This window comes from Sceloporus occidentalis, unplaced genomic scaffold (genome assembly GCF_023333645.1).
Source record: "Sceloporus occidentalis isolate IW3139 unplaced genomic scaffold, rSceOcc1.0.p SCAF_42, whole genome shotgun sequence".
NCBI lineage: Eukaryota > Metazoa > Chordata > Lepidosauria > Squamata > Phrynosomatidae > Sceloporus > Sceloporus occidentalis.
The window spans coordinates 6,476,590-6,493,484 of NW_028317022.1; the positions used below are offsets into that span (position 1 = coordinate 6,476,590).

Consider the following 16,895-nt stretch of genomic DNA (forward strand, 5'->3'; position numbering starts at 1 on the left):
TAAATATCCAATAAAGTAGATAAAAAAATAATAAATCAAATACCCTTATTTTTTTATTGAGGGGAGAGCCACATCTTTAAATATCATGGGTACTCAAATGGCTCCAAAATCATACAACTATTTCTGCGTGTTTTGTTTCCATGGAAACCTGTGTATGTGTAGAACTTATCAATAAAGAAGAAGTAGTATAAAAAGAAAAGTAACAATACATAAAAATGATATAAAAACATATTACTAAAAAACCAAGTGCTTACCTGCAATGTAAATAGTGTTTGAGATCTTATTAGTATAATTGCATGTTTTGCTTTAATTCCATACATCTGAAACAAAAAATGGTGTTGAATCCAGATTTATCTTGGAAATAGTCAAAAATCTTTGTTACACATCCCAAGGGAGACATACTGTATTCTTTTTAGTTGTATTAATAATTATGTCTTATGTAAATGGCTGCTAATGGACCTTTTAGCGTATTCACGTATTATTCATGTGATTTAAGTGTCACTATTCATCCAGCATCCACCATTCATCCAGACTGTTTGTGGCTATACTGTAGGTCCCATTGACTAGCTATCAATGGCTTATGGGTCTTGAAGTTCAGCTGTATGTCGAGTAGGGCTGCAACTAACGATTATTTTCATAATCGATTAGTTGGCCCATTATTTTTTTGATTAATCGGATAAAAAAATGAATGTAAAATTTTCATTTATTTAAAATAATTTAGTAAACAAACAGAATGTTAAAAACAAACAGCAGAAAAAAAACTTTGATAAAATGCATTTCTTGGTTTTATTTCCCAACCTGCCCCCCCCAGTTATGCACATTTGAGCCCAGGCTTGCCACACTGCCCTCCCAGATATGCCACACCCCCAGATATGCAACTCCGCCCTCCTAACATATGCCTTATGGCCCCAGATATGCCACTCCATCTTCCCCAGATATGCCACTGTGCCCCCTGATATGCCTTATACCCCCCTGATACGCCACTCTGTCCTCCCCTGATATGCCACTGTTAACCCTCAGTCCTCAGCATTAAATTAACCCTAAACACCTCATCAACCACAACTGCCCCTAAATTAACCCTAAACATCCATTATACAAAACTGCCCCTAAATTAACCCTAAACACCTCATCAACCACAACTGCCCCTAAATTAACCCTAAACACCTCATCAACCACAACTGCCCCTAAATTAACCCTAAACATCCATTATACAAAACTGCCCCTAAATTAACCCTAAACACCCCATTAACCACAACTGCCCCTAAATTAACCCTAAACACTCCATTCACCATAACCGCCCCTAAATTAACCCTAACCACCCCATTCACCATAACTGCCCCTAAATTAACCCCCAGCTCCCCTAACTTTCAGCAGCCCAAATATTAATTAGATGAGTGTCACAGCCATGTGGTTCTGGAGAAGGAAGGGGCGGGGCCAGTTGTCACAGTGATTACAGGGAGGGACTGTAAGTAGTAACTGCTGTTGTGAGTCACTGAATGAACTGATTATAAAACGAGGGGTATTTTTCAGAGCATTTGCTCTGAAAAAACCCTCATTTTATAATCAATAAAAATCGATTCAACTAATCGATAATGAAATTCGTTGGCAACGATTTTCATTATCTATTATTATTGATTTTATCAATTAGGTGTTGCAGCCCTAATGTCGAGGTGATCTGTATTTACTGGGAAAAAAATATTATTCAATTGTTTACCGCTAAGAACCACTGGTAACCATTATTTCTTTTTTGTTGTATTTTCAGGATATTCAGGCTGAGATAGATGCCCATAATGACATATTTAAGAGCATTGATGGTAACCGGCAAAAAATGGTGAGGGCCCTGGGAACCTCAGAGGAAGCAGCTTTACTTCAGCATAGACTAGATGATATGAACCAGAGATGGCACGATCTGAAGGCCAAGTCAGCCAACATCAGGTAAAATGTCTAATTTCTGATTGCCCCTCTTGTGTTTGAATAATAATATTTGTTCTAATAAAAATACTTAAGTGCCGGAAGTGGTGTAAGGCATATTTAAGTGCAGCCTCTGATCCAGCATAGGGTATGAGTTCTGTGTCTTTATTGAACCTGATGAATGCACCATAAATACATTCATAGATATTACTTTATAAATACAGTCATAAATATTACTTTGAAGCTGCTTTGTATAAATTTCCATGTACAACCTGTACAAAATATGGTTCCATGTATGTGTTTCAGTTATGTTATATTTTTATTTATTTTCTTTTTTTTTACTCTTTTAAAGAGCTGTGCTATTGTATACCTACAGAATCAGAGCAACTCTCAATTTTCCCTGTTTCTCTTTTAAACCACCCACCCAAATTATGTATAAAAAACAAGTAGGAATTCCGTTTGAAACCACATGTTTTCATATAATAAAATATTTATCAAAAAGGATATATTAAAAAACTGATTTGTAATTTTGCTTAGTATTTCTTCCACAGAGTACACTAATAGATTGTTTAGGTTTTTGCGGGCCAAAACAGTCATCAGTGTCACCGGCAGCTACACACCTATCCGATCTTTGTGACACTGTTTGATGCTTTCTGTGGTGTGAACTTTGTTGAAGCGGAAACATTAAAGCAATAGGGAAGATAAAGGAACAACAGTTTTCACACACCATGTGCTTATTATTCATAGAATCTTTTTAATGTAGATTTTAAAAATATTTAAACATGATAAATTTATATTGTCATATTGGTCAAAGAGCGGCTAGAATTTTGTGAAATATTAGTGAACCAAGTCATTCCTCCAATACAAGATCTGAAAGAGGAGCCTCTAAGGTCTTGAAAATTAGTAATTACACATTTTATTCTGCGATATATGGGCTACTACAGGCCATCACAATCTTTTGCTATTTTGGTGAATTGTAATAGGAAATATACATTGTGCCCTATATGTGTCTGACTCCTTTAACCATGTTTGTAATTATTTTGTAAATGTTTAGCACCTTTATGGAAGCTGAGATCTCCATTCCAGAGGAACAGGTCCAGCATTATTTAATGAATTTCCTATCCTAAAGTTCTCTCCGTTCTCGTATCCCCTTTACAATGGCTTCCTGAACCAATCAACAACAATCAGCAACTTTAGAACAGTTCAAAGATAACATAATAGTGTAAACTATCATGAGGATCCTGATTGATACATTTCCCCATGGCATAGACATATGGGTTTATACATGGGTTTACTTAGTGTATAGAACTTTAAAATGTAGGATTTAAGGAATGTGAGGTTAAAATGTGTGCCACTCAGGGGAAAATGTATTTTATAACCAGCAGATGAGTTTAAAATGACTGGGCAGCATCTTAATACTACTAGCCATTAACCAAGTTACACTATGCTGTAGGACGCATAACTGTCTTGCTAAAAGTTATAGTCTTTTCCTTGTTTGTTTTTAGTTCTATTAACCCATGCACGGTTGTGTTTGGTTTGCCAGGGTAGCTGGAAACTACTACTTAAATTAGTTTATATATCAAGTTTTTGCTTTTCTAGAGTATAAAAAGAAGATTATAGTGTGAGCATCCCATTATTATTTATTTGAAACATAGAAATTTACCGCAGATAAGAACCATTCAGCCCAGCTAGTCTTGTGCCTTATACTGGTAGAAACGTAGGCCTATCCTATATTAAATTCCCTCTGTGGTTGCTGTTCAGTAACTATCCAGAGTACTCCCTCTTCTGGGTGAGTGGGTTCCTGAAGGTATGAGGTTAGCCCCAGACAACCTTAAGTGGACAAATAGTGGGCATAGCCAGACACAGGGATACAGGGCTTCACCAGAATACTACAAGTCAATCATGGAGTGTTCCCAAGTAAACTAATGTCTGTCCCTAGGTACCTGTACAGTTGACCTAATCAGATCCAAGCTGATATTCCCATGTGACCACATTTGGTGATCCAGAGTTCAGACTTCCTAGCTGCCATTCTCCTGAACGTGTGGAGAAACCAAGTGCTGAATTCCATAACATGCAATTTTGTTGCCAAGCTCTCTCTGAATTCACATGAAAGTCAGAGAACCATGAAATAGAAGGAGATTATTAACTGCAATTGAATTACTGGATGTGTGCAATTATGTAGCTATGGAATGTCTGCGGCGCTTACAGTTGTTTTCCTACAAAATCCAAAAAAGTATGGTTCGTATGCATTTATTAGAGGCTTTTCCTGGCCTTAAAACTTTTTGTCTTACTTCCACCACAGAACTCACTTGGAGACCAGTGCTGATAAATGGAACTTCTTGTTGAAGGCACTTGAAGAACTCATCCACTGGTTAGATATCAGAGATGAAGAGGTAAAAAAGCAGATGCCTGTCGGAGGGGATGTTCCAACAGTGCAACAACAGTACGAGTACTGTAAGGTAAGAAAGGTTTTCTTTCTACGCAAAACAGCATAACAGGTATTCTGCTTGTCGTGGCGTTTTTTTTACATTGCCATGTAGAATGTATTTTTCAATATTTATTCACATTTATTTTCTATATATTTTTTTTTTATTCAGTCATATAGAAAACTGGAAATCATTTTTTTAGAGCTCTCTAGAACTTTTTGAATGTTGACTAATCTGCTTACAAGGCAGATCTCTGTTAATAGTTTTGAATTTGCAGAGGTTGTAGACATGAAAATAATATTAAAAACAGACAATAAAGAATAATGTTTTTAAGGACTGCTGTTTAAGTTATTCTTGCACTTTGGTTCCAGTCTACAATACATTTTTATTTCACACCGGGACAGACTTGCTATCATAGAACAGGACATCTCACCCAGTAGCTACATACATTTCTCTAGCATGTATGGCTAATTTATTTTAAGAGTGTGTTCCACTATTCTATCGGAAACTTCGTAAATCCATGTCTGCTTTATACCCCCTCGTCAGATTCCAAGTGCCCAAAGTGTGACACCTTTGGGGGGGCGATCATTGTTAGAGGAAAGGTTTGGCGGGATGATTCACAAACCTTATTAGTCCAGCCACCTTTATATTGCTATGTTGCAAGGTGGGAGCTGAGATTGAGCTGAAGATCAGGACTCTTCAGAGATATTCTGTTTGTTCCTTGTAACTATTATCCATTAACTTTAGCTATTTTAATGAGTTCTCTACTGATATTGTGTCTAAAAACCAGTAACTTCCTTGACTAAAGCATTAGCTGGAGATTTAATTTCAAAGCGCTATGTTTGGACTAAAGGAACCACCAGAGGAAAGAACATCAAATTGTAGTAGAGCTAGGAAGCTTAATTCCATTGAGTTAAGTACATTTCTGATTAAACCTGTTTTGTTGTTTTTAACTTGGATATTACAAAACTCATTATCTGGTACATTAGTCTGCAAACAACCAGTGGGGAAAAGGCACAAGTGACATCCTATTTTAATTACATAATGTTTCCCACATTTTTAGGTTTATCATCTTTGTATAATCTGTTTTACCTTATACTTGTTTATACAGTGCAATGTGACTGTGATTTAAATGGTAGATTTCACTCTGGAATCTATGGAATGGTGGTCTTTGTGTAATGGAGATAGGTCAAACTACGCAACATTGAAACAGTGTCTGCCCCTTCACCCTAAGATTCGGGGAAAAACCCAGAGAGTTCCCAGATATGCTTATAAATAAGACACAAACTAGCTATTATTATATTTTTTATTTATTTATTTATTTTTACATTTAATGTATGGTAGGAGGCTCTCACCCTCCTTACCTAAACTTTAGTTTTGCAACGTTGATGTAGATGCAGCAGGCGTGATCTCCACTTCCTGCACCAGTCTGCCTCATCTACATCAAAGTTGTGAATCAAAAATCAGGGCGGAACCAAAGTTTCTGCTCGCGCTGCCGGGGGACCGCATTTTTGCCGGACCGCGCTATAGAAAACGCTCTGCAGTCTTCTGCTCGGTCCTCCAGACACCCTGGAGAAGGTAAAAATGCTAAACCCTGATTATAGGCCCCACCCCCACTTTAAAGATTATAAGTACGACCTATAATCGGGCCAATACGGTATATTTCCTGCCCGCAACTGCTTACCTATCCTGTAGATTTCGGTCCACGGTTCCCACAGTTCCAGCTGCATATACACTCTGTGAGCAGCCTCAGTTTCACTGCAGGGTCATGTGACGTAATGTGACCCCACTGCTTTCCTGTCTCTCCATGCCAGTTTAAAAGTGTTTAGAAATGGCCCTTACGACCTGGACCGGCCTGGTCCATTTTCAGAAGAGCCCTTTCTGAACAATTATGAACCAGGAGACAGGAACAAGCGGTCAAACCCTGTAGTTACGTCACTGACTACTGTTTAGGGTCACTTAGCTTTTTACATGGTAAAGAGGGAAATTTCTAACTTGTGCTAACATAAAAACTAACATAATAACAAATGCTTTTCCTAATGATCGATTAGCCTTTTAAACATAATTATGGATTAGTGCCAACGTGCCATTGGAACAAATGAGTGATGGTTGCTTCTGTACGCCTATGAAAAATCAAGGGAATTTCAAAGTGACTTAAATGTTTGAACAGTAGTATATATGTTGACATTCAGAGTGACAACATCCACAAACGCTTAAAATATACTCAAAATTATTACTATACTGAATTGAGCCTATTGTAGAGTAGATGAGTAATACTTGATGAATGGAGCTAAGCTTCTTTGAACCTTTTTTGCCCTTATTTACGTATTCTTGTGGAGGTTGGTTTTTACTTTACTAAGAGTCTGGTAGATAAATGGAATAACTTCCCAGCAGAAGTGATAGCGATTAATACAGCAAAGGAATTTGAACAATGTATTTGTATAGCTATCCTGACTCATTCTGCTCAGACCAAGATCTGAGATTAGGAAAAATGGCCAGAATAGATGTGCCAAATTGTTCTTATCTACCATGAAATTCTATGTTTTATGACAGTGGGTATCCTTAAAAGGCCCAGCTGTCATTAACATTCTATCAAGATCACATTAAGACCACTTTTCAAACTTTGCCACAGGAGCACCTTTTAAAGATAGTCCCAATGAATGGTAAGGTGACTTCTTTTGGGGATACATATCTTGAGCATACCTGGGAATTTTCTGGCTCCGACTACCCAGAGCCCCCTTTGCGGGATGCAGGAAGGAGGTCCCACTGATGTCAGTGAGTGGCGTCTTTGGACTAAACCCAGAAAGCTCAAAGGTACAAGTATGAGGATTTAGTGGTTTATGAGCTTTCTACTTCCGGCCTTTTTCCACGTTTTTATGGTTTTTTCACGCCGCTTTGGAACAGAAATAGTTATTTTGCCTTTAGTTTATTCATAACCATGGTTTAATCAGTGGTTTGTGGTTTTCATGTATTGTGTTATAGCATACTTTTTTCTTGGTATCATTTGTATGGTTTAGCTTAATGTCTCAAGACAATGATAAATAATATATATGTAGCCAAATTACATTCGTCTCTTGGGAAGCAGCATGATTTGTTTAAGGAAAAGTTTAAGAATCTATGCTTTTGCTTGGCTTTGTTGTGTTATATTTGAACAGGAATGCCGTTCCGTAAATCTTCACGTCTTCTATCTGCCATTGTATTTTAAATAAAACCGTCTGTCTCAGGAAAATGAAGTGAAACCAGGGTGCTTTATAGCTCATCAAGTGCAATGTTTTTCACTGGTTGGGTAAAAGATGTAATCATCGGTTGCGGTGGCTGCTCCTACAGAAACACATTTAAGCAAATTGTCTTATATAAATGATAATCACTGCCTTGGACTTTGCATAATTAGGCAGGATTGGGGTTTTTTTGCATTTACAGACACACTATTTAACAATCACTGCTGCATTAGGCTGGTGTTAAGATCTATCCCTGTTACTATCTGAAGTACTTAAGTAGCTAATTAAGAAATCACACGTTTTAGTAAAGGAGAAATCAGAAGTTAAAGTTTATAATAATGCTATAACACAGTATATAGCTTTAAAAGAGTTACCGACAGCACCAATCAATGGTTTAAACATACATTATTCTTTATTTTAACTTTTTTCTTAAGCTTATGTAGACAATCTATAGCCTTTGCGTTTTGCTTGTATAATTGTTTAGAAGATAGTTATTTTAGAAGTCCCCCTTATAAAAGCAAAGGCAACAAGCAGGGCCAGCATTCTCTACTCAATTTCCTGACATTATATAACTTTCCCTTACCTTATCCTTACAAAGGCTGCATGAACCAATCAACAACAATCAGCAACATAACAATAACAAAAAGATAACTTAATAGGGAGGACTAATCATGCAAAGCCATAGAACTGGAAGTTGAGTTGTCTATCAAATCAATGGTTTCAATAAAAGCGACAGTTCTGCTCAAATTCCACATTAATACTCTAATACCCGTTTTACTCTAAATCATCAAGTCATATTTAGATCATTTTTAGAACTTTTAGTTTATTGAAAACCTTGGTAATAGTTTCTTCTTGGCAGCAGTGTGTCTGAGCATGGCTGTGTAATTGTGTGTGTGGACATGGATGTATAAGTGTGTGTCAGCATGGGAGTGTAAGTGTGTGTGTGAGCATGGGTGTGTAAGTGTGTGTGTGAGCATGGGTGTGTATGTGTGACATGGGTGTGTAAGTGTGTGTATGTGTGACATGGGTGTGTAAGTGTGTGTGTGAATGGATGTGTAATTGTGTGTGAACATGGATATTTAAGTGTGTAGGTTTGAGCATGGATATACAAATCTGGTCAGATGGAGTGTGCATTAGCGAGTATGAGTAAGTGTGTTTACATATGTGTGCCAGCTTGTATGTTGACAAGCTGTTTGGGGGCAATGATGGCACATGTCAGCTGTTTGGGGGCACTGACAATCTGGGGGAAAGATGGCAAAGACAGGCTGTTGGAACGATAGGATGGCACTGATTAGGTGCTTTGGGCAAAGACACCCAAGCTGTTTGTGGCAAAGGTGGCACACAAGCTGTTTAGGGCAAAGGTGGCACTGTGGGACATTTTGCTTGGTGAAGTTGGGGGCAGTCTTTACACCAGGACCCTGTGGTTTCTAGCTACAACCCTGCTTGCCAGTGATAATTAAATCTTTCTGTCCTTATAGTGTTACACTGCAGCACGTTCCACAGACCAAAACCAGGATGATGCCATTATCCTATCCTCAGGAGTTTTCTTCATACTGCACTTTAAATTTGTAATACCAATGCCTCTTATATATGGCACTTCAGAGTTCCACTAATGGGTTTCTGTGATAGCATTAATCCATAGGAAATAATTCATGGACCACTTGTGTGTCTTTTTCTACTCTTACACTAAAACTCCTGGAAGTCAATCCTTTTTTTTTTTTTTTTTTTAAAGCTATTTTAATAATACAAAACACGATACACGCCTGCACAGCTCAATCCTCTAGAGTCACTTACATTTTTAGTATCCGTAGTTTAGTTCTTCTCTTTACGAAGGTTAGAAAAAAGTTTGTTTGAGTCTGAGTCATTTTTCCTACCTACTGTTTAACAGATTTTGATCCTTCTGGGGATTTATATGTAGCAGTAAATCATAATTTCTTTAGTGTAGGGGGATGAATCTCTTGGTTGATGAACATGAACATGAATCCTCTCACGAATTCCCCTGAAGGAAATAAGTAGACTTAAAGATACATCTCCTTCCACTAATATTCTTCACCAGTTGTCTGCAACCAAGCTGTAATCTGTTTTAGCAATAATCCACAACCGTATGGTCTTTCAGTAATGAGTATTAAAACCTGTTCCTGTGGGACCTTTAAATGTGAATGTCAGTTGTGAAATTAATTTGTAGGCTTATGTTGTTTGGTCACCTATAAATCATTTATATGTTTCTGCGAATCTATGTTTAGGAGGTGTGGGGCATAAAGGGACTTTTTTTACTTTAGTCAGAAGAAAAGTGTAATCCAAAAAAAACCAATTTTTTTTTCATGTAGAGCATTCTAGGACATTTCTACATTTATACTTTTAGTTAAGATTGTAGTATGAAAATATTCTTTGTTTACTCAAACACTTACCTCATATATTTCCGTTAATGATTTTTCTGTAAAAAAAATCTTTATACTGGCTGACATGCAAAAAGACCCATGCCCATGTGGAAGGGCTCTTATTTAGTTCTTGCAAGCATTAGTTGATGCATTTACAATGTGTGATTCACTAATGAATCATAGAGCATTACACATGATGATGGAGGGGTGGGCTCTAGGTTTTTAGAAGTCCTGAAGGAATGGATTTGGTCGGGGCCATTGAGCGATGAAAGGAATAATTATAACATAAGGAACATAATCATCCCAATAATGAGTTTTTCTGCTTTTGTAGAATCTTTCCCACAACATCCTCTGAAAAGGCCTGTCTACCATTTGGTCATAAATAGCAGTGGAGCACTAAGCAGCTAATAAATCTACTTATATTGTAGTGTCTGCTCTACTCACACATACACACACTTTCTCAAGTTTCCCTCTTGGTCCCTCTCTCTTCCTTCTAGGCATACATACTCTCTCTGTCACACTCCTCATATACTCACACATTGTTCCTCACACACTTTCTTTTTCATATCCTCACTTCCCTTACTTCTTCTTTAATTGACCTTTGCTTAGTTTGGAGGCCCGAGGTATATCTTTTTTGTTCATAAGGTGGCGGCTTCTAGAGGTGAGCAACACCCTTGCAGGAGATGGGTATTTACCAAGATGGGAGTGTGCACTATTATAGAAGATCTCAACGTGCTGTTAATGTGTAATTACAAAGAGCCAGTCCCACAGAAATGGTCCTTCTCTTGTAACTAGTACCGAGTTGGCCCCATGGATTTAACTATGTATTATACAGCATTCTAGATTGTCACCACTCTCTGCAGACTCATGAATTATAAGCTTGTGTATTAAACAACCTTTTTGGTTTATTGAGACCTAATCCACTTGCCCGTTTAATTTGTATTTCCTGCCCGTTTAATTTGTATTTTTCATTGTTCTTGTGATATAATGCTTGTCACCGGCTTACAATGTATCCACAGTTCAGGCAGAAGGAAATCAATGGTGTATTGCTTTTTTCATAATTAATATTTCATGTTAACGTGGCAGTTCAGTTTTCTAGAAAAATCTCATATAGGTAGCATCTCATAAAGTCAGAAGCTCTCGACATCCAGGCATCGGAATTTTTAATGTTGAAAATGATGAGAGCTTATTTTGTGGCATCCTGCATGGTTGGCAAACTGAACCCATCAAACAACTTTGATTATGGCACTTTTCTTGATCATTAGAACGGACAAACAGAGAGAATGATTTCAACAGACAGGCAGGAGAGAAAACCTATCTAGAGTTAGCTGTCATGGAAAAATTGATGAAGTCTCAATATCTTTCTAAGCATTTTTACATCCTGTTGTGACTTCAACAAATACTTATTCATCATCTATATAGAGCTGTACAAGACACATGATAACCATTATGTGTAATATTTTGGTTAGATTTTTACATCTGTAATTTTTAGAATGTGACCCTTGTATAACTTTTCAGACCTGAGCCTGTGAATAGTTGTTACTACAACACCTTGCATTGTCTTGTGGATTATGTCAATATGGTATTTTGATCCATACTGATAAAACATGAGAAAAAAAAATCTACAGACCATATAGCCGAAATATAGCAATATATTTATATATTTTTCATAATGTCATTGTATAGTAGTTCAGTAATTAATTTCAGAAATGAATTCTAAGGAAAATATCCTAAAATCTGGCCTTAAGATTTCTTTATTAGAATATACAGTAGATGATGTTAGTTTGATATTTTAGGAGGTGGACCACTACCATCTCTAAACAGTTTATGACACCTTTTAGGTTTATACGTTTTATGAAGTAATTTCAAGGTTCACACTCTGGGTCGCACACAAGGGCTTTGGCATAGTTCTACCAATGCATTTATAAAATAAATAGGCCATAACAGAAGTGAAGGTAGGAGAACTCAACTTGATGCCTTGTTCACAGCTAAGCAACAGTCTTGGTTGATCACTTGCAAAACTTTGGATTATTTTACAAGACTTGGGAAGAATGTGTAACACCATGCAGAGTCACCCAGGCACAACATGGATAAGAATCAAGGTAACTACAATCACTTTAACATGATTGATTGGGTGCTTTCACAAAAAGGTTACACATTCTAGGAACTATATTCCTTAGCGATCTAAGTTCCAGATACTATTCTTACTACACTACACGTCATCATTGTGCATTCAGAAAACACGCTAGAACAGAAGTGTCAAACTCCAGGCCTCAAAGGCCACAAACAGACCAATATTTTGATAAAACTTTGCTTTGAACGCGTGATTTAATAAATTCCAAATATTTTAATTTAACTTCCAGTGCTCTTGCTGGGATATCCAAATTCTAAATTCTTACCTGGTTCTGGTCTTCAATGTCTGAAGTTTGACACCCATGCTCTAGAACGAATCCATGTGCTTAGATTGACACATCTAGATATTGTTCAGCGCCTATGGATATGTATCCACATAAAATCATGGTTCCTATGCTTCAATAGAGGTAACAGAGCATGAGAGAAGAGAGTTTTTAAAACCTGATTCTGCATATGAAATAGGAATGCTAAGAAAATAATAAAAATGAAATGTAATTTAAAGTGGCTTTGTCCAGTAAAAAAATCTTACAAAGCTTGGTAATTTAAAATTAGTTCTTAACTGAAACACCAGCCAGAAATTGTCTGTGTTTGTGAAAGTATTGTTTAGGATATTTATTCAATCTCCTTTTGGTATAAACATTTTATTTTTATCGCTTACCTCCTAAATGGCATTACATTGTGTGCAAATGAGTCATAAACACGCTAGCAATAGACGGGCACAGGGGGCTGGCAGCTTTTTTGAAATGTTGCCATGGCAAGTAGTGAAATCACTTATCTGTTTTTGTTATCAAGAGCAAACCGCAGCACCAAGGGAAGTGGCTCTTTCGTGAAAAAATACGATAAGACAGTGCAAACTATTAGAGAATGCACCGTGAAAATTTGATTCTTCTCATGGTCCCAGAACGTTAAAAACGTATTTACTAGGCAGTCGAATGTAACGCTTACAATAGCAGCTTGCTTTAATTCTCATTCCGTGCAGGTACTTCTATCAAAACTCACATACTTGCCCTAATTTCAATTGGACAGATGCATAAAACGGGGCTGCAAATGCATACATTGTAATATATCTGGCAGCAAAGTTTGAGCTTGAATGTGTGATACACCTTACGAGGGAGAGGGGGTAGATGGGACAAAGATGGCGTACGCTCAGCTGTTTGGGGACAAAGTTGACTCTTGCTGGGCTGTTTGCCGACAAAGATGGCACATCCTATGTGTGTGTAATTTGGGTGCTGGTCAGGTTCTATGTGGACAATGTGGATGCCAGGGTTTGCTTTGAGGTGTGCAACCTGTGACCTATGCCTGTAATTTAGGGGGTTTTATCTATACCTTTAATGCAGCGTTTATATGTAATTTCCAATACATATATATACCTGCAAAGCTGGGTTTTGTGCTATCTGTATCTGCTATCTCTCCATACATTATTTATGTTTACCTGCAAATATAAGATGTGTATGTCTTATTTAGTTGATCAATACCTGGAGTGCTGTTTCCATGTGTTGTTTATTTGATCTATACCTTCAGTGTTGAGTTTACATGTGATTTCCAGTTGATCTATACCTGCAATGCTGGATTTGTGTGTTTTGTTGGTTTATACCTGCAACGCTATGTTTCCATACATTATTTATGTATTCCTGCAAATACAAGGGTTTTTTTTGTCTTATTCAGTTGCATGTGCTGTTTCCATGTGTTGTTTATTTGATCTATGCCTGAACTACAGGGTGTAAGTAAAAGAGTGGTATGGTTTAGTGAATAAGGGGACAAAGGGACTCTGGGGATGATTACTGTCTTTCCTGCAGTCAGTGTGACAAATATATTTTTTGGTGTGGTAGCAGATGGAGCGATTGCATGCAAGGAAGCGTTGAGCGGGGCCCAAGGAAATGCTTGGGTAGGGTCCAATTTTTTCACTATAATATATATCGGCAACAGGTTCTAATATTTATATATATATATATATTGGCAGCAGGGGCAAATATTTATATATATATATATATATATATATATTGGCAGCAGGGGCAAATATTTATATATGTTTTGGCAGCAGGGGCTAATATTAATATATATACCCTTGCAAATCACCCAAGTTTGGATTCTGCTTAACGTGGGAATTGGTGAATAAATCACTTTATTTTACCCAAACTCCATAGGGACACTTTGTTTTTTACAGGGGAGTCAAGAGGGGCGCAGGGATAGGGGACCAAAGAGGGACTGGCCAAATTAAATAGGGGAACTTAGCATGTTTGCTCAAAACAAAAAAGGTTAAAGCAATTAAAGAAAACTTCCCAAGTAAATATATATATGTATTTATTTGTGTTTTATATATATTTATTTCTTCATTTTAAAATGCTCTTCATCAGGCATCACAACAACGAACACTTTTATTAGTTATAATATTATTATAAATATAAACAATAATACTATATTACTATAATTTATCATATTATAAATAATAATAATAATGATAACACTAATACTATATTAGGTATAATATTATTATAAATAATAATAATACTATATTACTATTAGTTATATTATTATTATTATTATTATTTATAATACTTTTATAACCAATAGTAATATAGAATTATTATTATTATTATTACTACAATAATACTATATTACTATTAGTTATAATATTATTATAAATAATAATAATACTGTATTACTCAAGATGGTAAGCTAATGTATCTGTTTGTCTTAGTCTCGTCTTGTCATACCCCTTGAATGTATGTATTGTACTAAGCGCTGCGTAAACTGTTGGCATTATATAAATAAAAGCTAATAATAATAATAATATTGATTACAAAAGTATTATAAATAAAAATAATACTAATAATATAACTAATAGTAATTGAGTATTATTGTTATTATTTATAATAATATTATACCTGATATAGTATTAGTGTTATTATTTATAATTTAATAACAATAATACTATATTACTATTAGTTATAATATTATTATAAATAATAATAATATATTATAATATTACTAGCATTACAATAACTAATCTCTGGCAAAAGGAATTGGGATGCTTAAAGAGCTGATTCTACTTCACGTGTATTGTACAGCGCTGCGGAATATGATGGCACAATATAAAATAATCTGATATAAATAATAAATAATAATAATAATATGAGACATTGGAGAGGATTTTTCTTTCTGGTTAGAAATAACAAGACGGCTTTCCATCCAGCTCTGCTGTGGAGTTCTTCGGGGGAATCGCTCTGGTTACGGAGAAGAGAGAAGATTTACATTCAAGGAACTGTTACATTTGTTTAAGAAAGAAATGAGAAAAACCACACTTTTTTCTACTTTTGGGAACACAATCAAGGAGAACGATCCCCGCAGCATAATTATTACACGGGGGAGAGGAAGAGGTAACAACTTCTCAAGGGCAATTCTTAGCTGTCCCAAGGATCATTCATATAAACCCGAAACTGTCTGATACGTTGGAGGGGGTTCCAAGCCATAGATAACACATTGATTTCACATGTAAGAGATTTATGTTATAGATTCCATGCGATAATGTGACCTTGTACACACGGTATATCCAACACACACAAACACACACAGATACTGTTTGCGGGGCAACCATGAAAATATGTCATTTTATTTAATCCGTTATTTAAAGGGGAAGTCTCATGGGGGGAAAAAACATTTCAACAGGCGTCATGTACAGTGCCGGCACTGACAAAAAAACCAGGTCTGATTTCAGTCCTTTATCTGCAGACCTGGATATTGTCAGATGTGATGTTTTGGGTGATGCTTCCGGCTCAAACACTGTACTGAGTCGAAATGTTAGAAAAAAAAACCCCCAATAGTTCAGACTTTCCACGTTTAGGGTCCTGGTGCGAGCTCATAGTCACTCGACTCCGATGATTGTGAAACGGAGTAATACAATGATGATGAACTCTCTTCAGGATCCAGCTGAGCAGGGTATATGTCCTCGTATCTTGGAGGTGGCTCCGAAGGGATACGCTCGTTGATGTATTCTACGGTCGGCCAGCCCAGCCATGGAACGTTGTGTTCATTTTCTCCGTCGCTTCCGCCGGAATCATGGTCGCCCCTTTCAAAAAGGATGCTGCCATAGGAAGGAGGGTCCCTGCTCGTTGACCAATCATGGCCTCCTGCAAAGTGTGGAGGTGGGGCTAAAGGGAACGTGAAGACTTCGTCACCCACCATTTCAGGAACCAGCTGATATCTGCAGGCTTCTGGGTCCTCCTCAGAGTCGCCGTCCTGATGGCTTTTGCTCATACAGATAGCCAGGCAGTAACACGAGCCGATTAGTACGAATACGATTATCTGCAGTAAGGGAGTTTCACAGAATTTAGGGGTTTTGTCTGTGTCGGATACTGGCTTGCAGGCTGGTACCACAAGTCCTGGGATACTAACTATTACCCCACAAGCCAGTAACAGGATCCCGAGTATTAGGGACTGCGCAAACTGCCGGCTTTTCCCGCAGAGGACGCTTCTATCTGGATCCGTCCGGTCTCCTTCTAATTCCCTCCTTCTCCTCTCTCGTTTGGCAGTAAACTGTGCCATCATTAAACATACCAGCCCTAACCCAGCAAGTAGCGGGCCCATCACCTTGTAGGTGTTACAGCTGTGGGACTGGCATGACCCGAACCCATAGACAGAAAGTACAAATCCGCCGCATAAGAACGCCCAGCCAAACACAAACAGCGCGAATGTTATTTTGCTGCTTGTGCGAGGGCTAGGAGTGCCGAAGCAAGTGCGCTCCATGATGGCTGAAACGTGTACCTGTCGGGTGTCAGTCAAAGATGTTCAGATGCAGAGACTTACAACTATGTGCCGGGTATTACGTGCAC

The 16,895-nt window shown here is 37.3% G+C and overlaps 1 protein-coding gene across 1 annotated transcript in view; it reads left to right on the plus strand.

The window, feature by feature from the left end:
* Positions 1-16,895, plus strand: part of LOC149289944 (utrophin-like) — a 233,397-nt gene that overhangs the window by 146,231 nt on the left and 70,271 nt on the right. The window contains 2 exon segments of the mRNA XM_089490156.1: positions 1,763-1,935; positions 4,214-4,370. Coding sequence (XP_089346282.1) covers positions 1,763-1,935; positions 4,214-4,370 — 330 coding nt within the window.